At 38.0% G+C, this 25,984-nt stretch overlaps 1 protein-coding gene across 4 annotated transcripts in view; it reads right to left on the bottom strand.

Annotated features, from left to right (window-relative positions):
- STRN (striatin) overlaps positions 1-25,984 on the bottom strand; it is a 94,214-nt gene extending 68,230 nt beyond the window's left edge. The window contains exon 1 of one of the 4 annotated variants that reach the window (XM_043604173.1): positions 25,458-25,984. In XM_043604173.1, the coding sequence (XP_043460108.1) occupies positions 25,458-25,691 (234 nt within the window). In that variant the 5' untranslated portion in view covers positions 25,692-25,984. The remainder of the gene's footprint in view (positions 1-25,457) is intronic. The other 3 variants (XM_043604171.1, XM_043604175.1, XM_043604172.1) reach the window with 3 other exon arrangements.

Raw genomic sequence — 25,984 nt, 5'->3', positions numbered from 1 at the left:
TTTAAATGTACATGTCCCTCCTTATGCCTTCCGAATGCTGTCCTATAGGCATGTTACTATGCATAAAAGTCCCTTAACTGAAAAACTTAAAACGATTACAGCCAAACTAGTTCACTAGATCTGGCTCCACAAGCCACCAGTTTGTAGACTTGGTCTTGGATGTTTCAATCCAAATACATTATTTTTATAAAAGAGAAAAAAAAAAAAAAAGAAGCACCAAGAGATTGAGTTTATGCCCCTAAAGAGCACGGCATTCTCACAAATGAACTAAGATGACAGTCCAAGACCATAAATGAATCACCACCTGGAAAACTCAAGGCACACATGCAACATAGTGGGAGTATTACAACAAGGATATGACAGACAATACATTGTCCAAAGGGCCCCTTAAAAGTTCTCCCTGCACACCACTATAGCAGAATTCCTTCTAAACTAAGAGAGACAGATTTCTAGGGAGCAAATATATTCCGATACTGTCCAGTAATATGGAAGTGATGCATTCAGTTATTGAATTTTTCATTGCATCGGTTCACTTCTCTCTGAACTACGTAAGCTACAACTTGCCTACTTTCTAAAACTCTCACTTCTGCCTTCACTAATGTCACCTCAACATTCTTGGAGTGAACTCTTTTGAACTTTCCAGAGTTCCAGGAACAAAAGATTATGACATGCAATTGAAATCTTAAGAAAAAAAGTAGAAAAATGAAGTAAATTCAATATGATCAAGTAGATAAAGTATGAAAATAGCTTTCAAGTATTACAGATAGAATATTTTTTAAATTGTAAATCATCATACATCCATTTATGTGTACAGGGAAACCTAATGGTAATGGCACATATTTTTGAAAAGAAAACTTTGGAATTACCTTCAAGGAAAATAAAAGTTAGAACGCATACAAGCCTTATTAAGATTTTACATTATTTACCTAAAATTAGGTCTTCATTTCCTAACCATTAGAAATAAAAAACATAAAAACAGCAATAACTGGATATTTTACAACTTAAGTCTACATGGTAAACAAAAATTAATTTCTGTATTACTTTCCAATTCCAATTTGTCAAGAGGACATATATAAGGAATATAAACCTGCTATATCTAAGGTTTATCTGCACACACAGGAATATCTAAAAACAAATTATTTTAAATGTACCATTTAGTTTATTGAAACCATTTAAACTATCTTGTACTCTAAATCTTAAAAGGTTTCAAATTCAAAACTGAAATCACTGTAAAGCATATTCAAAAAAGAAAAATACGCAAAATATTAGCTTGGGTTGGACACTTTTCAGTTGTTTCTTGCTCATCTGCAATGGGCAGAGCACTCACTTTTGCAAAAATCTGAAGTATGAGAAAACTTGACCAATTTAAGCTTCTCACTTTCCGTTTGAGCATAAACTCACAAATAACAAGAGAAATCCTTGAAAAATAAAAGTGAATAATACAGTTTACTTAAGCTAAGTAATAGCATACAATGAAGTTTCAATAATTTGCTTTATATCCTAACACCTTTATAAACTACACTTGCTCCCTCTGAAAAACTTTGGATTACATTGCTCTCTTAAATTCTGGCTGCAAGTTGGTTTTCTTTGGCACAACAACTGTTGCCTCTAGCAGCCCTCTCTCCTAAAGACAGTGTGACCACTCAGAGACATCAAACTGTACTGTAAAGGAATCAAAGAGAGGACTTGCTATAACACACATTGCTCGGGCCAGGCTCCACCCTCAGTCTGGAATGGGCCTGAGAATTTGCATTTCTAGCAAGTACCCAGGTGATGCTAATGCTGCTATTCTGGGACAACACTTGGAGAACCACTGACCTACACCATCTGTGACATAGTTAGAAAGCCAAAAATAAAGCAAATAGGCCGTTAAAGAGCAAGAAACAGAGCTGTCCCAGAACCCCAGCTCTCTATGCCACAGAAGTACAAAGTGTTATATAGGCCCTCAAGCTGACAGACAAAGACACATTAGCTGTTTTCTCTGCCAAATTTCTTGTTTATGACTGTATTTTTGTAGTCTCGTGATTAAAAAAAATAAAATTGATCATTTTTCATTCAGTTAAAATCACATCTTTAGAGAATACCTATTACCCACCACAGTCCAAATTATTGTAAAGAAAAAAGGAAAAACAAATAAAACCAGGTTCCTACTCACAGTGCGATTCCAATCTAGTGATGGTGCAAGACCAGAACACGTATGTATAGAAAAAAGCTAAGGGGCACCTGGGTGGCTCAGTCAGTTGGGCATCCGACTTTGGTTCAGGTCATGATCTCACAGTTTGTGAGTTTAAGACCTGCATCAGGCTCTGTGCTGACAGCTCAGAGCCTGGAGCCTGCTTCGGATGCTGTGTCTCCCTCTCTCTCTGCCCCTCCCCTGCTTGTGCCCTCTCTCTCTATCTCAAAAGTAAATAAACATTTAAAAAAATTTTTTAAAGAAAAAAGCTAAGACCAGAAAATGAGGTCTCCTAGTAACTGAGGATTTGAGTAGTAAATTTAGTAAAATATTCACATTTATTCATTTAACAATATTAACTGAGCACCTACCTTGCACCAGGCACAGTTATTGACACTAGGGCTATGATAGTAACAAAACAAAACAGTCTAGTAGAAGAACCATTGTATGCTGAATACAACACAGATGGACCAGTAGCATATGTTGTATGTAACTAGAACCAGAAACACAATTATGGGCAAAAGCATTGAATATAAAAAATAAACACAAAATACAGTGGGATGCCTATTCAATTCTGGGGTCAAGTACAAAACTGATGTTCATCTCAGAAACTGTATTTTAATCTAGTATTAACTTTACAGCTAGCTTTATCTTTTAACAAATGAGTGAGTTTCCTGAAATTTTCCTCATAAAAGCTCCATGCTATTATTTTTACTTATCTAGTATTCCTTTCCAGAAAAGATGAGGAATTTTTTTTAAGTGACAGATTATGTCTGAAGTTCTACAAGAGACAGGGGTGTATTCTTTCACAGCAATCCCACCATCCCTAAATACATGATTACAAATATAAATTGTCCTACACAAGAAACTCTCCACTGGTCAAATTCACATTTAAAACACTAAATTAATTACATACACATTATCAGGTGACAAAATATAAATAATCGCACATCAGGTTTCTTGACTCCTTATAAAGGTTCCTCTATCCCTCAACCAATCAATTCTCACAGCATGTCCTCCTATATCTCAAATCTTTACAAATGTTTCTAACATTTGCACAAAGAAATGGAAACTTCATATACATATATATGTGTGTATATATACATATGTGTGTATATTACATGTGTAGACACACATACATGTATATGTAATATACAAGTGTATTAGATCAACATATTGTGCACTATAACTTGCACAATGTTATATGTCAATTATACCTCAATAAAGCTGGAAAAAGGAAAAAGAAAAATATGTACATATTCATATACATACACAGAGTGAAGTGAGAGAATAAGATATCAGTCAAGGGACAGATCTGTGAATGTGCAGTATAATAAACTTGACATTCAAAGATGTAATATTCACAGTTATCACTGTTTGAGAACCACCCAGAAAACATTCCATTAAGACGATGTGAGGCTAGAGGCCAGATCCAGAGTAAATGCTAGCCTAAACAAGCATTCACATCTCAAAGGTCGAAAGCAATAACTCTAAAATAATTTTTTAAAAACTAAGCTTATCAAAAATGTCTCCTCCCAACCCCAAAGAAAGCCAAACGGCTAGCAGTGGTGTTGGAAGTGAAGAAAAACATAAGTACTAAGAAAGTGACAGCTCTTAGTCAGAAAATGTCAAATTTGGTAACAGCTTGTAAGTATGAATGTGAACAAGTCCACCAACTGTTCTATACAAAAAAAAAAAAAAAAAATCATTAAATTGACTCAGCAAGTGTTCCAACCTGAGCAAAATCGATTCATCAAAAGAAATAAAACTTTCATTAACACTGAGAAGACTATTAACTTAACAGGAATTCATATATACATATGAAACGTGACTCTCAAAGGAAATAAAATTCAGAGGAAGCAAGGATCCCACACAAAGAGGTCTGAATTTTAAAACCTGAGGATTCACAAAAAGTCTCAGAAAGTATTCCTTGCATATGAAAAGTTTTCTACAATGTATCATTTTATGGTCAGAAAACTTCAAAGCAGTTCTGAACATGTTTTACACCAATCGAATTCCCTTTCGATTGATATATAATCTCTAAAGAAACAGTCTTCAAGAGGCAACACTTTTCATATTTAAAACATTCATTCATTATGTCTCCATTGTGGACCTATAAATCTACAATGCTATGTAACTAAAGCCCAAAATCTTCCCAACGGAATTTAAGGCTATCTACAATCTGTTCCCACCTCACCTGTCCAGCTTTGTCTTCCACATTCCCTTCTCCTGAACACATCCTGTGTTCCAATCAAAGGGGACAGTATTTTAGTCTTCAAATATGGCCTGAACTCTCCCAGTCCCACACTTTGGCTAATGTTCCTCTCTTCATCTCCACTACCTCCCCAAACGCTCTTCTGAAATTTCAAATTCTACCAATGCCAAGTCTTGGCCTATTTAGCTCAAGCCTTCTCTGAAGCCCCAGAGTACTTATTATTTTCTATTAAAGAAAAACTCCTCTGTATGTAAATACTGTTTTACTACTTTATGGCACTTAAATTAATGTTCAGTCAGGAGGCAAGAAAATAAGGGTTTTTGAGAACCAGGCATTCTGCTAAACACAGTATGTAACTAATCTAATTTTCTGTGTTATTACTGTTTTTATACCATCATTTTCATGGAGTTTATTACAGACCTTCAAGTTACCATACTTACTTAACCATTGCAACAGATCTTCTGGACTGGCTACTCAAAATACACATTTCCAACCCCTTTCTACCTTGTAACTTCCCACTACAGAGTCTAGAAAGCAAAAGTCATGCTTTCTTAGATTCTGTTGTGGCCAAACATGGCTATGTAACCAATGATATATATATGGATACCTGCTGGGCATGGGGATGGTACTTATGGGGAAGTTTATCATTCACTGATAAAGGAGACACAACAAAAAACACCTAAGCAAACCTTTTTGCTACTTTTCCCTTGATGTCTGTAACTACTGCAATTTTATAATCATAATGCAACAAAGAAGACAATAAGCCAACACACTGGGGGTGAAGGATGGCAGAAGAGAATAACAGAAAAAAACCTAGTTTCTTTACGTCATCATTGAATAACTGCACCAGCTTATGTCAGAGAAAAAGACTACCCACCACCAGACTTGTGAGAAATATACGACCTTTGTTAGGTCACTGTTAACAGGGTTCACTTCCTAATACTCATTTCACTATAGTTGGACATTCAGACTGTAACTTTTCACTATTACAAAATAAATTGCTAATGATGTTCTTCATGCATATAGACTTTTTTTAAGCTTTTAATTTTAATTCCAGTGTAGTTAACATAGTGTTCTATTAGTTTCAGGTGTACAATATAGTGATTTAACAGTTCTACATAATACTCAGTGCTCACTATGATAAGTGTACTCTTTAATCCCTATCATCTATTCACCCATCCCCACATACCTCCCTCTGGTAACCATCAGTTTGTTCTCTTATAAAGAGCCTGTTCCTTGGTTTGTCTCTTTTTCTTTGCTTTGCTCATTTTGTTTCTTAAATTCCACATATAAGTGAAATCATATGGTATTTGTCTTTCTCCGACTTTTTTCACTTAACTTTATACTCTTTTTTCACTTAACTCCATCTATGTTGTTGCAGATTTCATTCTTTTTTATGGTTGAAAATATTCCACTGTGTTTACATATATATAAACACATCTTCTTTATCCATTCATCTACTGATGCACACTTGGGCTGCTTCCATAATTTGGCTATTGTAGACAATGCTACAATAAACATAGGAGTGCATGTATCCGTTTGAATTAGTTTTTGTATTTTGGGGGGTATATGCCTAGCAGTGCGATTAGTGGATCATACGATAGTTCTATTTTTAACTTTTTGAGAAATCTCCACACTGTTTTCCACAGTGGCTATACCGGTCTGCATTCCCACCAACAGTCCAAGAGGGTTCCTTTTTCTCCACATCCTTGCCAACATCTGTTGCTTCCTGTATTTTTGATTTTAGTCATTCTGACAGGTGTGAGGTGATATCTCATTGTGGTTTTGATTTGCACTTCCCTGATGATGAGTGATGTTAAGCATCTTTTCATGTGTCCATTGGCCATCTGTACATCTTCTTTGGAGAAACATCTGTTCATGTCTTGTACCTATTTTTAATTAGATTATTTGTTTTTTGAATGTTTAATTGCATAAGTTCTTTATATATTCTGGACATTAACCCTTTATTAGATATGCCATTTGCAAATATCCTCTCCAATTCAGTAGGCTGCCTTTCATGCTTATAGACTTTTAAGGGAATTATTTATTTCTCTGGGATAGACCACAACCAACTGAATTACTAGGTCAAAGTATGTTTCCTAATAGATACTGACCAGATAGATACTGTTGATAATGCCAACAACAATGTATGAAACTAAAGTTTAACACATCTCCCCCGAGCATTGGGTGCTGTCATTGATTTTTAAAAATTCATAGATAGAAAGAAGTATCTCATTGCTTTAATGAGTACTTCTTTGATGACAATTATTAATATTGACTATTTTGCCATATGTTGACTATTGTCCTATAACAGAACCATCCAAGTACTCATTAAGAGAGTAGTTCAATAAGCTATATTTTGATAGCTTTAAAAAAAAATTCTTCTTCCTCATTAAAAATACCAAAAACTGGGGGAAAATATTCAAACTTTATATGAACATATAAAGGCAAAACCAGCAAATCCATTCCTTTACCCCCATTCCACTACCTAGAGATAATCAATGTGAACAGTTTGCTGAATTCTCTTCTGAACTTTCCTGTATGCAGAGATAGAAAGATAAGCAAATATGACATCTGTCTGGGTTACATAATTACTAAAAGTAAGTACAGGAACTACAACTATATATATATATATATGTGTGTGTGTGTGTATATATACACACACACACATATATATATATATACACACACACACATATATATACACACATATATTTTTACACACATATATATGCACATACGTATATACATATATACATATATGTACGTATATATGTATATACATATATTAATTTCATATATTCATATATATATTCATATATACATATGAATACATAAAATTAACGAAAGCCATTTTTTATTGAGTTCTTCCTCTGTTATATTTTTCTGAGTGTTTTATTAACTCATTTCATTGTTACACAAACAAAAAAAAGACACCAAATAGTTATGTACAAACCAATCATTAAAAAGATTTCTTCTTTTAATGTTTATTTATTTTTGAAAGAGAAAGAGACACAGTGTGAGCAGGGGAGCAGCAAAGAGAGAGGGAGACACAGAAGCCGAAGCAGACTCCAGGCTCTGAGCTATCAGCACAGAGCCTGATGTGGAGCTCAAACTTACAGACCGTGAGATCATGACCTGAGCTGAAATTGGACACTTAACCGACTGAGCCACCCAGGTGCCCCCAAACCAGTCACGTTTAAAACATAAATGTGTACACTAACAGAGATCTGAAGAAAACACAGAGCTAGAGAGTTAAATTTAAAGACCTTGTAGTGAAGTAGGGTAAGACTGAAATGTAAATTTATATGTTGCTGATTTTATTATTAAGGTGGTCACGCCCTACAGGCAGTAGGCAAGGCAGGACTGCAGCTTTCAGACTAGAAATATATTTTGGTAACCTTGATTTTCATATACACAAACCTATGACATGTCCCAAATCAGCTAAAGTAGCTACAAGTATGTGTGTGTCTACAGATATATGTATGCAGATACCTCTATGAGTGTGTTTATATATATTCCTTCTTTAATTTGTAAGAGAATAAGATCCAGAAAACATGCCTTTTTAGAATTAAATCCATTACATAAAACAATGCCTATTATTTTAAGTAATATTCCTAATATAAATACAAATCCCAATGACTTTATCTTAACCTACTCTACAAGTATTAGATTTATTTAGCTTTAATAAATAGAACTACCATTCTGTTTCCTGCTAAAACTGTAACACTAACCTGAAAAATTACCAAAATTATAGAAAAAGAAGAAAAACTAATCCTACTTTTAATATAGACAGAAGATGATCTCAAGAAATAGATATTCCATGCTCTCATAAAGGATATGAATAAGCAATTTAGAGAAGAGGAAACCCAAAAGGCTAACAAGCTCAGAAAGAGATGCCTGATCTTAGTGATAACCAGAAAAATGAAAGCTAATATAAATAGGAGATATAACTTTATATTTATGAGATTACCAAAAAAGTAGAATTCTAGATAATGCCAAGCTATATGTGATCATGCTCTGGTAGGTAATGTAGAAAGGGCAGTCATTCTCAAAAGCAATCGGCAATTTAGCCAAATTAGGTTTATGCATGCCCAACAAACCATTACTATGTTAAAGAAATTCTCAAACAGTTCAAAGTAACACAGTTAATGTATACAAAATATCACAAATGGATATTTCTAAAAAAAGGAAAAAATGACATAATTTGATTTTTGTAAATAAAAAGCACATGTACAGAAAAAATATTTTACAAAGATAAAGAAAAATGAAAGGAGAATATGAGAATGGAGATAAAAATAGATTAAACAAGAAAGGCAATAAATGATCATTGCCAAGTAAATGCAAGTTCAATGAAAAGCCCAAGTGTGTGTTTATGTGTGCATACACATAAAATTCTGTAGGGACACAAACTAAATTGTTAGTAGAATTTACCTCTAAAGAGTACATTTGTGACAAGGACTAGAACGAGGGAGATACCAGAGATATGGCTGAGTATCTTGTATTTCACATGTACACCTATTCTTATTTTAAAGAAATCATTTCTTCTGACAAAGAGTCTCTCCTCAACCAAACTTCAGTCAGGCTCCTGTGAGCCCTCTGCTCCACGAGGCCAGATCTTTAGACTTCCACGTCCACCTTCACATCCCCCAATTTTTGCAGCAATCTTACTGTAAGTCATTTTGGCAAGAATCCCTCACCTTCAATATCTCCTCACCCTCAATATATCTGATCAAATTCCTCAACCCCCCCAGTACCCAGGTGACATTTGGTCACTCTGGCCTGGATTCAGCAAGAATCCTGTCAGATTCTGTCAGGTTAGCCAGAATCCCCCTACCTCTGATGTTTACTCTTCATAATTTACATCCACTGACACCACCACCACCATCCTGGCCCTGGCTATAAATTCCCAATTTTCCTTGTTGTATTCAGAATTGGGCCCATTGAGATCTCTTTCCCCCTATTACAAAAGTCTCTGATTAAAATCTGCTTTTACCACTTTAACCACTGTCCAGCTCTCGATTTTTTTTAGTATTGCCACATGTAAAATTTAGACAGTTTCTAAAAATAAAGTCTAAGTTTAACTCTGAATTCTAAATAAAGTTTAAAACTCTCTTTTTGGGGGGCACCTGGGTGGCTCAGTTGGTTAAAAGTGTCAAAGTCTTGATTTGGGCTCAGGTCATGATCTTACAGTTTGTGGGTTTGAGCTCAATGTCGGACTTTGCATTGATGGTGTGGAGCCTGCTTGGGATTCTCTCTCCGCCTCTTCCCTCCCACTCTCTCTCTTTTCTCAAAATAAATAAACTTAAAAAAAACTTTCTTGGGGTGCCTGGGTGGCTCAGTCGGTTAAACATCCGACTTTTGCTCAAATCATGATCTCACAGTCGAGAATTCGAGACCCATGTCGGGCTCTGTGCTGTCAGCTCAGAGCCTGGAGCCTCCTTTGGATTCTATGTCTCCCTCGCTCTCTGCCCCTGCCCCACCCTCTCTCTCTCTCAAAAATAAATAAGCATTAAAAAAATTAATAAAAATTAAAAACTTAAAACTTTTTTTTATAGAAAAATTGGTGGTTTTTAGTCAGTGATTCATGCTCTAAATCTCTAATTCACAATATAGCAAACTTACAAAAACATTTTTAAAAAATCAGCATAGACTCCTTAACTAGGGAAGTCAAGTTTATTAAAAACAAGCTTTTATTAACAACTACCTGATTTTCATAAAACACTCATTTCCTGATTTAAAAAATGTATATATAAAATAAGGTCAATATATCAGTAACCATTTTTATTCAAACAAGAAACCAAGAGAACACAAAGTAGGGAAAATAGTAAAGACTTACTAGACACACATAAAAAATACCTGAGATAAACTTAAGCTTTGATGTACACTGAATCTTAAAGATCAACAAATTCCTGCTTTTGTTTTGGGGGAAAAAAAAAAAAAAGCCAGGGAACATAATTTTTCTTGGTAACTCAGGACCAGAACTACGCACATCAATTATTAAAATATACTATACAAAACTTCAATGTTCTTTGATATGGGAATTGGGAGATTCCTACTCCTGGTTCTCTCACTAATCTGTATGATCTTATTAAACTTTTCTGAGCCTCAGTTTCCTTAACTATACAAGGAAACAGTTTAACACTCTGTGATTATACGGAACTGAAGGTGATATGTGGAAAACAAAATGATATGTGAGTTAAGTCCTGATTCCCAGACAATGAGTATTTTTTTCTATTTCTGTTTACATTCTGTTTATTTGTATGGGGGACTAATAATATACAGTTGAATTGATATCTTCAAAGGCAGTATTACTTTGGCTAATTTTTAAAAAAACGTATAATTGAATTCAAAGACAACAGCCACCTTCCAAAAGATATCCTCACTCTCCAGAAAAATTATCGATTTCTCTATAGTTATCAAGAAGTTTTTGGTTGGCAGCAAGGCAGGGTTTTTTTCTGTTTTATTAGTTGGGCTCCATTTTGCAAAACTGAACTGAACTGTAATATTATCACTATTAACACATAATGTTAATATATACTGCACTAGGTATTAGAAGTAAATTAAAAAATTTTTTTTAAATGTGGTACAAAGGAAGCTGCTAAAGCTCCAAGAGGGCAGAGACTGTGCAAGTGATTGCTATATTCCCAATGCCTACAACAATCACTTGCATGTGGAAGATGCCCAATAAACATTTGTTAAATTAATCGAACAGATTCATAAAAAGCAGTAAACAGTAAAAGATAGCACATCCTAAGTGCCAAATGACAAAGCAAGTATTAAAAAAGGAACAATCAAAACCAAAACCAAAAACTTTTCATGTTGGAAATGCGATTAAGCTAAATCTGAATAAAGAAATATATAAATCTGAAAGAATAATACAAACTATGAGGTGGTGGAAGGACATTCCAGAATGATGAAACTTTTTGAGCAATGATTAAAAAAAAAAAAAAGTAGACGTGGCTTATGTGCAAAGCAAGATTAAACTATGTTGGTTTAGGAACAGTACCCTAACAGGTAGGAAATATAAACAGTCTAATCATGGAAGAGATTTGAAACCTACTATAGGCAAAAAGAAAAAAGAGTACCTTTTTTTTAATGTTTATTTATTTTGAGAGAGAGGGAGACACGGACTCCAAAGAAGGCTCTAGGCTCCGAGTTGTCAGCACAGAGCCCGATGCAGGGCTAAAACCCACAAACCACGAGATCATAACCTGAGCCAAAGTCGGATGCTTAACCAACTGAGCCAGCCACCTAGGTGCCCCTAGAGATATAATTTTATAAGACATCTATCTATATAAAAGCAATCAATTGGAGTGGGAAGATTCAAATCAAAGAGAAACAGCTGGGGGGGGGGGGGGACAAAAACCAAACAAACAAAAAAACAAACAGTATAATCTGGCAAACAAGTATCTGAACAGTGGCCTGAAAGCAAGATCATAAGAGACTGAGGAATAAATAACCCAAGAGAGAGAAAGAGAACAAAGGAACTGAGAGGGAGGAAAATGAGACTAGTAGAAAACCAAAGGTCCTAAATGTGGTCTGTACAGAGAAATTAACAGCAAAATGAAAGAGAACAAGATAGGATGTTGAGAACATCCTATTGAAATGAAAGAGAACAAGATAGTCTACTAATGGGTAAGACTGCTGACAAAGGGGTTTCTTTTATTATTCCTATTGGCTTGGTTGGTTTTTAAATGGGAAAAACTAAAATGGCCTTGCCACAGTGGATACTACCACTGGCATAATGGATTCAGGTCTTTCTAAAGTTAAGAATCATCATTTGATGATAAGCTCTACAGGAGCTGGAACTATATCTGCTTGTTTTCCACTGTTAAACCACAACGTATTTTCTATGAAGCTTTGGCAACTTTGGTATTTCCATACTTCAGCTTTTTTGTGTTCATTCTCACTTGGCTAGCTATAAGGATCTGGAAAATCAAACGTTCATCTTTGATGAAAAGAAGCAGGCTTAGGGGTTAAAAAAAAAAAAAAAGTCCGAATTTTAATTCTAAATTATGGATAACTGGGGCATTTTTATTTTATTAAAGTAGCAGAGTTCAAAAAAGTTTAAAATCACAGTATATTAATAATGCAACTATAAATACAATTGGAAAAGTAGAATACAAAGTAATGAAAACTACATATTTTATTTAAAGCAAGATTCATCTTCACAGAAAAAAAATAATTCGTTATCTATTTAGAAGGAATAAAGAACGTGTATAAAATTTGAACGCATGGATTTTAGAAAAGAAAAAAATGTTATGTGACCCTGCTGATTGTAAAGACTTTTCAGGACACCATGCCAAAGACACTTCCTGGCAGTCAGTGTTTAACACACAAAGGGAAAAGAAAACAAACCTACACTCACAACTACCAAAACCCAAGCACCATTTGCTGCAGCTAACATCAACCTGCAATTATGAAGCCAGTGGCATCCCTAAAAATGAGCTCTGTCAGAATGACTTGGCAGGGCCCAGGCAATGCTCTCTACACAACAGAATACAGACACTACTTGCTCTAAAAGGCCCTTTCCAAGGGAAGTCATAAGACAGAACTAGCTAGCAGAAAGAGGGACAGACCCTCTGCTCCCATATATGCCAACATATATTGTACACTCACAAAATTGACAAATGCTGTAAATATCAAAGATGTCTGAGTCACAGGACCTGCCCTTATGACAATTTAGCTGAGACATAATATACATATTTAAACACATATATTTAATACATATTCAGTAACAGTGTAGTCTAATATATGATTCGTTCATTCAAGAACCATTTAGTAAGCAGCTACTATGTGCCGGTAACTGCTAGACCTTAAAACACGCTTAAGTGACTCAAAACCTAGTGAGGAAACAAACACACAAATCAGGAGACAGGTGGTATAACTGAGACACAGAAGTTCTCAACACTAATCCTCTCTTAACCAAGCCTCTGGATTAACCAGTATTCTTCAGTCCTTTGGTAAAACACTGCCCAACGCCCAGGGCACATTAAGTATTCACAGCTAGAGTATGCTATTCTTTATAATTCACCCATACACTGCGTTTTCAGTCAAGTTGTATAAGCTCACCAAGAGTCAATCTGGTTTCCTCCCAAACCTGTTTATGCCAATTGCACTTGTTGCTTTGATTACATAATTCAATTAAACATTACATAAACCAATAAAACATACGTATGAAAAGAAAAACTAAGTTGAATGCTTTGGGAAGACAACACAACAAAGGAGACCTACTAAGCAGGAGACCTGCTATCAAATTAAATGTGGGTGACACAACTGTGAAAGACTAGGGAAAAGTCATAAAAATCGAGGATTCTGTACTGTGTACTTTACTCAAGGAAAACCAAAACCAGAAATCATAACCAATGTATTGTAATTGTAGCTTTTTCAAGAAAGACAACACACAACTCCAATCAGTGTTCTTAAAAAAAAAAAGTGAAGGGCAGGTGGGCTTGGTCTTACGGTGACAAATGACTATGCGTTTATATTATTTTTAACTTAAATGACTTGGTATCATTTCAACCAGATTAACTGCCCAACCACTGATCAGGATGGTGTTTCTGTTATTTATACAAGCTCTTAGGGGAGCATGAAACTTCACTGTGTCTGAAGGTTTCCCAAAGACAGTAAAATGAAACTTGGAAGAGGATTAGAAATTCACCAGGCACTGGGGCGCCTGGGTGGCGCAGTCGGTTAAGCGTCCGACTTCAGCCAGGTCACGATCTCGCAGTCCGTGAGTTCGAGCCCCGCGTCAGGCTCTGGGCTGATGGCTCAGAGCCTGGAGCCTGTTTCCGATTCTGTGTCTCCCTCTCTCTCTCTGCCCCTCCCCCGTTCATGCTCTGTCTCTCTCTGTCCCAAAAATAAATAAACGTTGAAAAAAAAAAAAATTTTTAAAAAAAAAAAAAAAAAAAAAAAAAAAAAGAAATTCACCAGGCAGACAAGGGAGCGAAAATATCCCAACCCTATACATTGACTCAAAAGCATGAGAAGAAGAAAAGTGTCAAAATATTTTTCCTTCCTTTTACCATGCCCAGTCCCACCACTCAAACTTTTCTTATGGCAAATTATTTATCTTTTCTATGAGTTAGGGAATAATTATTACCTACCACAAAGAGCTTTGTAAAGATTAAAATCGATCACACGTGTAAAGTGCTCTACACTGTACCCAGCACATGGTAAGGGATCAACAACAACAATAAAAACTGTTATTATTGTTGGAGGGGAAAGAAGAGGAAACAAAAGCTAAAGTACTGGGACCATGGTACCATCTTCCCCAAGTAAGGACTCTTTGAAGTTCAATAAGTGTGCTGACCCAGATCTCCAGGCTCCTCCTTGTTCCCTTTTAGCTTTACATGAATCCACATTCCTCAGGAGCAGGTTTTGGTTGTGCATATAATTTAAGCTTTGCTTACTGCTGAACCTTCTCATTTAGGAAATACAAACAAAAAAACTGAGAGCAAGTCCCAGACTGGGCTGTAATTTTCCATCAGGTGAAATTGGTATCACCCTTATGGAATCTGACATCTTATTTATTTCTCCTAACTAGATATGCTGGTATTGGATCCAATTTCTGTCATATGTAAATGAGTGCTAATGAAGCCTGTGTGTAACACTCCCCCGGCCCTTTCCTTGGATCTCTGTAGTGCAGTCATGCCAAGAACCTATTCACCACACCCAAAATACCTATTCCACCCCACCTTCTTCAACATTTCCCAGCGCTCCTCTTAATTCCAGGGCTTCTACTCCTTATTCTTCTCCTGTTCTTATCTAAAACAAAACAAAACAGGGGCACCTGGGTGGCTCTGTCAGTTAAGCGTCCAACTTCGGCTCAGGTCACGATCTCACGGTCCGTGAGTTCGAGCTCCGCCTCGGCCTCTGTGCTGACTGCTCAGAACCTGGAGCCTGTTTCAGATTCTGTGTCTCCCTCTCTCTCTGACCCTGCCCCGTTCATGCTCTGTCTCTCCCCGTCTCAAAAATAAATAAAACGTTAAAAAAAAAATTAAAAAAAAAAATAAAACAAAACAGAACACTACTCATTTTTCCTTGAGCCATACTGCTTCTAAGCCAGTCTACAATAAAATTTCCTTCTTGCATATCAGTATTTTCGAATATTCCATCATCTTATTTAGATAAGGTACTTTTGTTATAAAAGTTAAATAGCACTGTCTGCTAAAGAAAGTGATTTTATTTCTTTAAATACCTTAATGCATAACAGCAAATACATGGTTGACATTATTATTCTGTTCAAACAGCATATGTAAAACAGATGGGCTGAGAATAACCTAATAACAAAAGCACTACACAAAAGGTGATATACGATCAATAAACACTAACTATATTAAAATATACATACATATATATGTATAAAATATGTATAAAATATACATGTATACATATTTTAATATGTTTAGTATATATAGTATAGCATATATAGTTAGTATATACATATATGTGCCTGTATATAGCATAGTTAGTATATATATGTATGTATATACAGATATACACATACACACACACAGACACACACACACACACAACATAATTAGGCTACCCTCAGAACAAGCTGGAAAAGATCCGAATTTGCAGACTTTTTTAAAGAAATAAACATTTTACATCAGTATTCTCTACACAAAAATAAAACGATTCGAAGAAACTAGAGTGACACATTGTTAAACACCTTTGAGGAACACAAATCATTGAAAACTTTCCTGAGCCCCTTAAAATGCAATCATTTCACTAAGTTGTTCTGCTTGAAGTTTGAAATATATAAGAATTTACATTATGACAGCTACTCAAAGCATACTTAATCATCTAAATATTGTAATTCACTTGGCTACTTCAGATCAGAAGCAGCTACACAGGGTAAGGGACCAATAAAAGGAGATGATGTATGGAGAACAATGCCTGGGCTTGGGTAGTACGACTCGTGGGTTCTAAAGTCAATCCCCACCAATTCAGAGTGATCAAGGACCATTTACTTATTCTCTCTGTGGCCCTAACTGATACAACAAGAGATGAGATGGGAATGCAAGCTGGTGCAGCCACTCTGGAAAACAGTATGGAGGGTCCTCAAAAAACTAAAAATAGAACTACCCTACAACCCAGCAATTGCACTACTAGGCATTTATCCATGGGATACAGGTGTGCTGTTTCGAAGGGATACATGCACCCCCATGTTTATAGCAGCACTATCAACAATAGCCAAAGTATGGAAAGAGCCCAAATGTCCATCGATGGATGAATGGATACAGAAGATGTGGTATATATATTCAATGGAGTATCACTCGGCAATCAAAAAGAATGAAATCTTGCCATTTGCAACTACGTGGATGGAAATGGAGGCTATTATGCTAAGTGAAATTAGTCCATCAGAGAAAGACAAAAATCATACGACTTCACTCATATGAGGACTTTAAGAGACAAAACAGATGAACATAAGGGAAGGGAAACAAAAATAATATAAAAACAGGGAGGGGACAAAACAGAAGAGACTCATAAATATGGAGAACAAACTGAGGGTTACGGGAGGGGTGGTGGGAGGGGGGATGGGCTGAAGGGGTAAGGGGCACTAAGGAATCTACTCCTGAAATCATTGTTGCACTATATGCTAACTAATTTGGATGCAAATTTTAAAAAACAAATAAATAAAATTAAGTAGAAAAAAAATATATATCACTTTTGTAAACCACACCAAAAAAAAAAAAAAACAAAACAAAAAACAAGGGATGAGACTATGCAAGTTCTAAGGTCCCACAGGAGGTAAAATATTCTTAGTCTAATGAAGGGAATAGAAAATTGGGAGTCGAGCTATGCAGGGCAAACAAAGAGAGGGGACGTGTGCACACGCATCCCCGTCAGCCCTAGAATTCTACAGTTACATGTGCTAAGATGAAGACTACAGACATACATACTCTAGGAATTAACAACAGGTTCATGTGTACAGTTTCTTCCTCCTGTCTGTCTCTGCTCTCCCCATCTCTCTTCCCTCTGTCTCTTCTTTTCTTCTACCCCCTTCCTTAGCTTCTTCTCCTGCCTCAGGTTTCTCTCCTGAACTGCAAAGTTCCTCTGTTCCTATCTCCAGTCCTCAATGCTTTCCAGCTATTACCATCTACTACTACATCTCTAGCCTGCTCCTTACTTCTGATACTGTCGGTTTATTGTCAGTATTATTAAACTGTCAGTTTTACTGTCACTATTAACAGTGGCATAAGTAGCCACTATGCCAAATGCATCACTTAAACTAGTTCTTGGCTCCTAAAGTTTAATTTAAATAAATAATACCAAATAAGTAAATAAATAAATAAATAAATAAAACAGTTAAAAGCATTCTCTCCACAGAAATCTCAACCAGCAAAAGCAAACCACTTATTGGACATTTATTTAAAAATTTTTTTTTCAACATTTATTTATTTTTGGGACAGAGAGAGACAGAGCATGAACGGGGGAGGGGCAGAGAGAGAGGGAGACACAGAATCGGAAACAGGCTCCAGGCTCCGAGCCATCAGCCCAGAGCCTGACGCGGGGCTCGAACTCACGGGCCGCGAGATCGTGACCTGGCTGAAGTCGGACGCTTAACCGACTGCGCCACCCAGGCACCCCTATTGGACATTTATTATAGGTCACAAACTTTGCATACTCTATCTTTTTAAAATTACAACTACTCTGTTCGGTGGCTATATTTACAAACAAAGATGGGGCCCAGAAAAATTATATACTGGAAATGATGGAACTAAGGCCCATACTTTCCACAGCCACACTGCAAGAGACAATGACAATAGACTGTTGTGTCAAATTGACCACTAAAGCAAGAAACTCCAAAGATCCCAAGGGCAAGTTTACTTCTAATGGCCCAGAATTGAAACCTGGAATCCATTAATAACATTCATAAATCAAAAAGTATGCTGGGGCACCTGGGTGGCTCAGTCGGTTAAGCATCCGACTTCAGCTGAGGTCATGATCTCATGGTTTGTGGGTTTGAGCCCCACGTTGGGCTTTGTGCTGACAGCTCAGAGCCTGGAGTCTGCCTCAAACTCTGTGTCTCCCTCTCTCTCTCTCTCTCTCTGCCCCTCTCCTACTCACGCTCTGTCTCTCTATCTAAAAAAATAAACATTAAAAATTTTTGAAAAAATTTTTAAGTAAAAATAATTAAAATAAAATAAAATAAAACAAAATAAAATAAAATAAGCCTGACATCAAGTAGAGAGTAAGCTGACAAAGGGAAATTAGTCCAGATTATTTGGACTTTCAAACACCAATCAAGGACTGATTAATAAAGGGGTTGGTTTGTTTGTTTTAAATTCTGCTTTAATTTTACCAAGATTTTGGAGAGAAGTTATAGTCTCCCCCCCACCACTGGGACTCAAAGAAAAGTAAACTTAGATAGTAAATAAAGTTTAGGGTCAAATAAGGATATCTCTTAATAAAGAAAAAGTATCAATTATATTTCTCTACAGATAATTACTGGGCCATTCTTATTTGTCAATTTTTGAAAGTAAGATAACTCAGTTTTCAGTAATAGTGCCTCAAATTAACTCTTCTACTGAAAACAGTTAAATATTCTGGACAAAATATTTTTACATATTTAAAAGGCAAAGCTGATAAGAAGTAAGGAATTATTTGGCCAAAATTGAAAGGAAAATGGGAACCTAGTAAGGTAAGAGAACAAAAGCCACTTTTGCTCTAGAGGTACTAGCCAATCAGAACAAATCTGAACCTTAAGTTTGGACAGCCTTATAGGACCCAAAGAGCAAAAACTAAAGACCAGGACCATCCGGAGTAAAAAGTCTAACAGGTGATATGTCCCACATTTAGCTAAGACCCTGTAGCATATTCCTTCAAGGCAAAGGTGAAGGATGCTGGTCCTCAAATGTATTTGCGGCCAAAATTTGCATCAGTTGGGTGGTCCAAAACCTCAAGCAATGAATTGGTTTTAAAATGGTTGTGGATTGCTAATGCCTCCAAAAACCCATCAGAGCAAATGAAAGACCTTCTAAAGAAGACACCTTTATTTGAGACCTCAGATTAGTCTTAACACCTTTCCAAGGACAGTGAGCAGCACACAAAAATAACTATGCATACAAAGAAATAAGTTACCATGAACAAGGACCGGCAAAAACAAGAGACCACAGAAAGAGATCTCCAAGACTTCATGCAGAGGAAGTACAGATATACCACCTATAAAAACAACTATACTCACTCGGTTTAAAGAAAAAGAAACTTGAAGATATCTTCAGGGAACAGGAAACTATTAAGAAAAAATCCAGCAGATTTAAAATGCAACCAAACTGAACTTCAGTAATAATTAAAATTAGAAACTTATCAGATGGCTTTAAAAGATTAAATTCAACTGAAGAGAAAATTAATGGACTGCAAATAAGTCAGAATAAACAGATAAAGAAGGTCTAAAATACATGTAATCAGAGACCTAAAGATTAAAGAAAAGAGAATGGGATAAAGCAGAAATATAAAGAGATAGTGACTGATGATTTTGCAGAAATCTAAAGAGATAATGATTGAGGATCATGTAGATTTTTCAAAGAGCCTAACAAAGTCACAAATAAAATCAAAAGAAATATACACCCTGAAACATCATAATGAAACTCAGAACACAAAGTCCAGAAAAAAATATTAAATGTAGACAATAAAATAAGCTAGAAAACAGTGGAACAGAGTAAAATCTCCAGGTCTGTTGTTTTAAATAAAAAGAAAAATGATAAGTAAGCATTAGTGTGACTGATTATCTCAGAAGGGTCTAAGGATCAAGCAAGATAATGAATTTAAGGGCTTGGAAAAAACTGTACAGGTATCTGGAGACTTAAGTGACAGTCTGTACAAAAACCTGTTTCATTCTCGGTCATTCAACCTCTCTGTGGGCCTCACTTTACCTGCGGAAGAAGGTTGCAGCTGATTTTTTCCAAAGTTCATTCCAGCTCAGAAATTACTCTATCATTATCTCTCTCAGTCAGAGGGAGGTGAATCAAATTATAATATTCTACTGGCTAAAAATAAAATGCCAGCTATCATCAGAAAGAATAATAGAAACGTAACAAAAATTATATCCCAATTCTATAAAAAGCCATCCATATCTGGAATACTAACAGATGTGTCCAAACAATACATGTAAAATCAGAAACAAACAAGTAAAGCAATGGTTCTCAATCCGTGCTCTCTTGAGGGAGCTCAAAAAACACTAATACCAGGGGCACTAAATCCTAAAATTCTGATTAAACTGGTCTGGGGTAGAGCACAGGAAATGAAGATTTTTAAAAGTTCCCCCAGATTATTCTAAGGTTGAGCTAAAGCTAAGAAATACTGAACTAAAGTGACAAAAAATAATTTTGAGTCATACTTGACTCTTTTTTCCTCAAACGTCACATCCTATCCTTCAGCACATCTTGTTGGTTCTACCTTCAAAAATGCATTCAGAATCCATTAGATTTTGAATACGTATCAAAATAGACATTCACATATCTCATCACTACCAGCTTAGTTCATCTCCAGCCTGGATTATTAACTAGACTCCATGACTCTCTTACCATTGTCTTCCCTCCAAGTGCATTCTAAACCCTTGCGATGCTGTTCCTTTACTCAAAACATTTCAACTGTCACCCATCTGGCTGAGGTACAATCTAAAATCCTTACAATGGGCAAGACCCAGTATGGCATTTCTTCCATTCTTCTCCTCTACTCTAGCCACATGTGCCTCATTATTCCTCAAACATTCCAAGCATGCTCCTTTCCCCCCTACTGTTCTCTCTGCCCTCCCAGAACACCCCCTCCTTAACTTCACCTTTTCAGGTCTTGCTCAAATGGCATCTCATCAGGTAAGCCTTTCTTCCCTACTCCACCCCACCAAGCACTCCACATCCCCCTTATACCAACCACATGACTGTGGTGCTTACTACCACCTAACATTTTATGTATGTAAGTATTCATTATTGTCTGCCTGTAGGATCTATTTTAACCATCTTGTTTCTCCAGTGCCTAGAACAGGAGCTGGCATAAAATGGGTGAATAACACTTGTTGACTGAAAATATGAATCAATAATGCCAAAATCCAGATTAATAAATACTCCAGTCTCTATGCCACATGCCCTAAGCTACTCAATCATATCACCTTTTTCATACAATTCTAACATTTCCAGGTAAATAACAGAGCCTCCCCTACTACACACACCCCCCAAAATCTAGGGCCAATAGTTTTTGTTTTGTATTTACATGCCTGCTTTCTATTAAGTCAGTAATTTTCAAATAGGTTCTCATTACTTCATTAAGTTCTTTCTTCTTGCTATTCTCCCCATTCACTGCTAGCTCTCTTTTGTGCTATTCTAAGAAAATCTAAGCCCCCACAATGATAAACACTCTGATTTTTCTACATCTTGCTTGTCTATCACTCCAACTAGACTGCATACTTCTTGAAGGTCATCTAGCTCAATGTCTCACATAAAGAAATTTCCCTCGATTGTTATGATTAGTATTCCAACTCCAATTCCTTTCACAAATATAAAGCTCAGTAATAACCCTAACCATTCTTTTCCCATGAACTAACTGCCTATTCTCATCTGAATGGTGGTAGTGAGGCAGGAGGGGGATTATCAAAAATAAAGAGAATTCTAGGGATACCTGGGTGGCTCCGTTGGTTGAGCATCTGACTTCGGCTCAGGTCATGATCTCATGGTCCGTGGGTTCGAGCCCCACGTCGGACACTGTGCTGACAGAGCCTGGGGAGCCTGCTTCAGATTCTGTGTCTCCCTCTCTCTCTGCCTCTCCCCTGCTCCTGTTCTGTCTCTCTCTCTCAAAAATAAATAAACATTAAAAAAAATTTTTTAAAAGGAGAGAGAGAATTCTACATTAACTGAGATGGGCAAGGAGGGGAAAATGACAAATTTACAGCACAGTATAACTGGTTCCTTCCTCCCAAGACCTGAAGAAGGGAGGAAGTGGTAAAGGCAGACCAGGTAGGTGACAGCTTGGATTGCCTTGCACAACTCTGTCCTGACAATCTGAAAGAGCAAGACTAACAGGTTCCTGAAGGGACAAATTAGCCTTAATCTTAAAGGTATTTTTGTTGACTTCGGTGTTAATGACTTGAGAAGAGATTTAAAAACCAAAGAGAGGACATCAATTAATCCAAATTTCATCACCACTCATTCTCTGACTTCCGATTTCTTCTAGAAAAATTTAAATGGCAAAAGAAAAACGAAGGGGTATGTTCACATTTAATGATGTTGATAAAAAGAAATTACTTTAAAAATATGTTTTCAGTTGTGAGATTCCCACAAACTCTCTTCCCAAAAAGTATGTTATTTGTTCTGTTTGGAAATATGACACATTTTTAAAGTTCCTCCCTGGATGGTTAATTTAGTGTAAGCACAAACGAAAAGATACTGTAAAAATGTAGTGCTTTCAGTGTGAGGAGCACCAATTGGAAACCTACCTGAGCTTTAACATTTGCCATTAAAAATCCCAGAAATAGCATGTGTGCACGTGTGTGTGTAAAACTGAAGAGTGACTACAATTATAGGTAAATTGAAAAGTTGAAATGGAGGGGTGGAAGGGGAGAACTGGGAGATAGGACAAGGGTAAGATGAGCTGCAAACTCCCGAACCTCCACAAGTAAAAAGGGAAGAGTTATTATCTTGTTTGTTTTTGACCAAATTAGTGTGACTCACCTTGCCTAAACTGGAAATTAAAATTTAAGCAGCCACATAAAAAAATCATTCTCCACACCCGAACAACGTTAACGCTAAAGCCTGCCTTTAACACTTCCTTGAAGTCTGAAATCCACAATTTCATTTATGGAATGCACTGTCTAATAAAGTGAATTACTAATAAATTTAAATGAAGCATTCAAGTCTGCTTATCACTATACAGACATGGTCAGATTCATTTTGAGAAAAGTTACAAATACCAACAGACTAGATACTAAAGTACATAATGGCAGACATAAAAAAAAGTTGCCTGGGGCGCCTGGGTGGCGCAGTCGGTTAAGTGTCCGACTTCAGCCAGGTCACGATCTCGCGGTCCGTGAGTTCGAGCCCCGCGTCAGGCTCTGGGCTGATGGCTCAGAGCCTGGAGCCTGCTTCCGATTCTGTGTCTCCCTCTCTCTCTGCCCCTCCCCCATTCATGCTCTGTCTCTCTCTGTCCCAAAAATAAATAAACATTGAAAAAAAAAAAAAGTTGCCAAAGAATACAAACATAGAACTGTGGAAATAAAGAATGAGAAGAAATTTTAGAAACTATGGGTCACTGCCTCGCTTCACTCAACTCCTCCCAGAGGCCTTCCTCACCCACCCCATCTAAAATAAAAAAGCCGCGGGGAGCCTGGGTGCTCAATCAGTTAAGCTTCTGACTCTTGGCTTCAGCTCAGGTCATGATCTCACAGTCTGTGAGTTCGAACCCCAGATGGGGCTCAGTGCTGACTTGGGATTCTCACGATCTCACAGTTTGTGAGTTCGAACCCCAGATCAGGATTCTCTCTCTCTCTCTCTGCCCCTCCCCTGCTCACTCGCTCTCTCAAAATAAGTAAACAACCTTAATAAAAAAATAAACAAATAAAATAGCTGTCCCTATCACATTCTATTTCTGTACCTGATTTATTTTCCTCATCCAAAGTGCCATTATGGTTCGGTATATTATGTACTTACATTTGCTGCTTGTTTGCCTGCCGACTAAAACGTAAGCTCTATGAGGGCCGAAGCTCTGTCAGTTGTGTTCATCCCAGGCCCTCGAGGCACACAGCTGGCACTCAATAAAGTACTGAATAAATAAATGATGAACCTGAAGTTCACAGAGGTTAAAGGATTTCCTCAAGGTCACAGCCAGCAGTAAGCACAGCTGGTACCAAAACGCTGTCTACTCCCTCTTTCCATAGCCACTTCCACTAGGCCAAAGCACCCTGTTCCAGCACATGATTTTCTATTTAACAGATTCCTTCTTTTCTTTTTTTAAGTGCCAAAGAAAATACCCGTTACCAAAAAAAGTGACACGCTGGGTAGCATTTTAACTTCAAGTGTTTCACCAACCAAAACTATACTCAGATTTCAGAAGTGTACAAGATTAGCCAGTAAAACAGAAAGGCACAGCCACTCAGTTCTCCGAGTTCCTTGTGAAATTGGTGTGTGCCTTGGAAGTTTTAAGATCAGCTTCGGAAACACACTTAGCAATTCAGAATGGCCTGTAAAGTATCAGCCTCACTTTCTTCTAAGAGCCCACAACAGCTCCTTCCTGGATATGCTTTATCTTGCAGATTATGCAAGGAAATGTAACCAACTTTAAAGTCCCTTTTAGTTCCTTTCAAAGTACAAGGCAATCTCACAAAACACTGGGCATAAAATTAACCCTTGGGAAGTTTCAGATTCTGAGAATAGGAAACCATCTCCGAACCATCACCTGACGGTGATCATCTAGGTTCTTCATGATCTGAAATACCTAAAAGAAACGCGGAGGTGGGGGGGTTGGGGGGGGGGGGGGTGGAGGAAGAGGAAAAGAGAAGAAACGTTTACATACATCAAAAAGGAGCTGATATCCCTCATAATACTTTAGCCCAGCATCAGCGTCTTGCCTAAAGTCAAGGCCCCACGCACACAACTTCGGTTGTCTGCTTTGGTCACCTCCCTTTCAGAGAGACAGGAGCCAACTACCAATACCTTCCGCAGGGAACATCTCTAGACCTAGGATGGGACTCACTAGGGCAGAGGATGATTTGCTAGACGTCTCTCAAAACTACTGTCAGCCCAATTAGTTAACTGATAGGGACGACCTAAAATGTGGGACGGCAAGAGAGTTGAAATGAGACTGAGTTAAGAGTGTGAAGGAGCAGACGAAAAGGAACGGGGAGGGTAAACAACGCATCAGGGGCTGGAGTGGGAACCTAGGTCAAGGCAGCGGGGTCAGGGAAAGGCAAAGGTGAAGGGGGGAAAGAGATGCGGTTTCTGAGTGGGATGGGCGGGAGCAAAGGGGGAGGGGACGAGGGGGGCCGAAGGGGGAGAGGGGGGAAGGGTCCTGGGCGGGGCGGAAGGGAGCGAAGAGGCGGGATGAAGAGGGCCAGGCCGGGAGGGTCTTTACCTGCAGCTCCGCCCGCTCCACCTCCCACTGGGCTCTCTCCACCTCGAAGCGGGCCCACTCGTGCTGCAGGAAGTGCAGGATCCCAGGGAGGCTGTATTGGGCTCGCGCCGCCCCCGCCGCAGCCGCCCCGTCGCCGGCCGCGGCAGCCTCCGCCAGAGGCCCGAGACCCTTGGCACCGCCGGCGCCCGGGTGGTTGTTGCTGAAGAAGACGCCGGGACCCGCCTGCTCGTCCATGGCGGCCGCAGAAACCCCGGGAGCTGCCCAGGAGCCCAGCAGCGGAGGCAACGGCGGCGGCCAGCAGCGCCTCCTCCTGCCTCCGCCGCTCCCCGCCCACACCCCAGTCAGCAGGGAGCAGCCGCCTGGGCGCGGGGGCCGGCCGAGCCCGGGACGGGCCGGGAAATGGGTCAACTGCGGCGCGCGGGCGGCCCAGGGCTTGCTGGGAGTTGTAGTCGCGGGGCGGGGCGGCGGCAAGCGCGGTCGCGGCGGCCTGTGGGGGCTGCGAGAGACTCGGGCGCGGCCGCAGCTCC

This window comes from Prionailurus bengalensis, chromosome A3 (assembly GCF_016509475.1).
Source record: "Prionailurus bengalensis isolate Pbe53 chromosome A3, Fcat_Pben_1.1_paternal_pri, whole genome shotgun sequence".
In the NCBI taxonomy this organism is placed as follows: domain Eukaryota; kingdom Metazoa; phylum Chordata; class Mammalia; order Carnivora; family Felidae; genus Prionailurus; species Prionailurus bengalensis.
The sequence above is the reverse complement of the archived record's forward strand: the minus strand, read 5'-3'. Positions and strand labels throughout refer to the sequence as shown.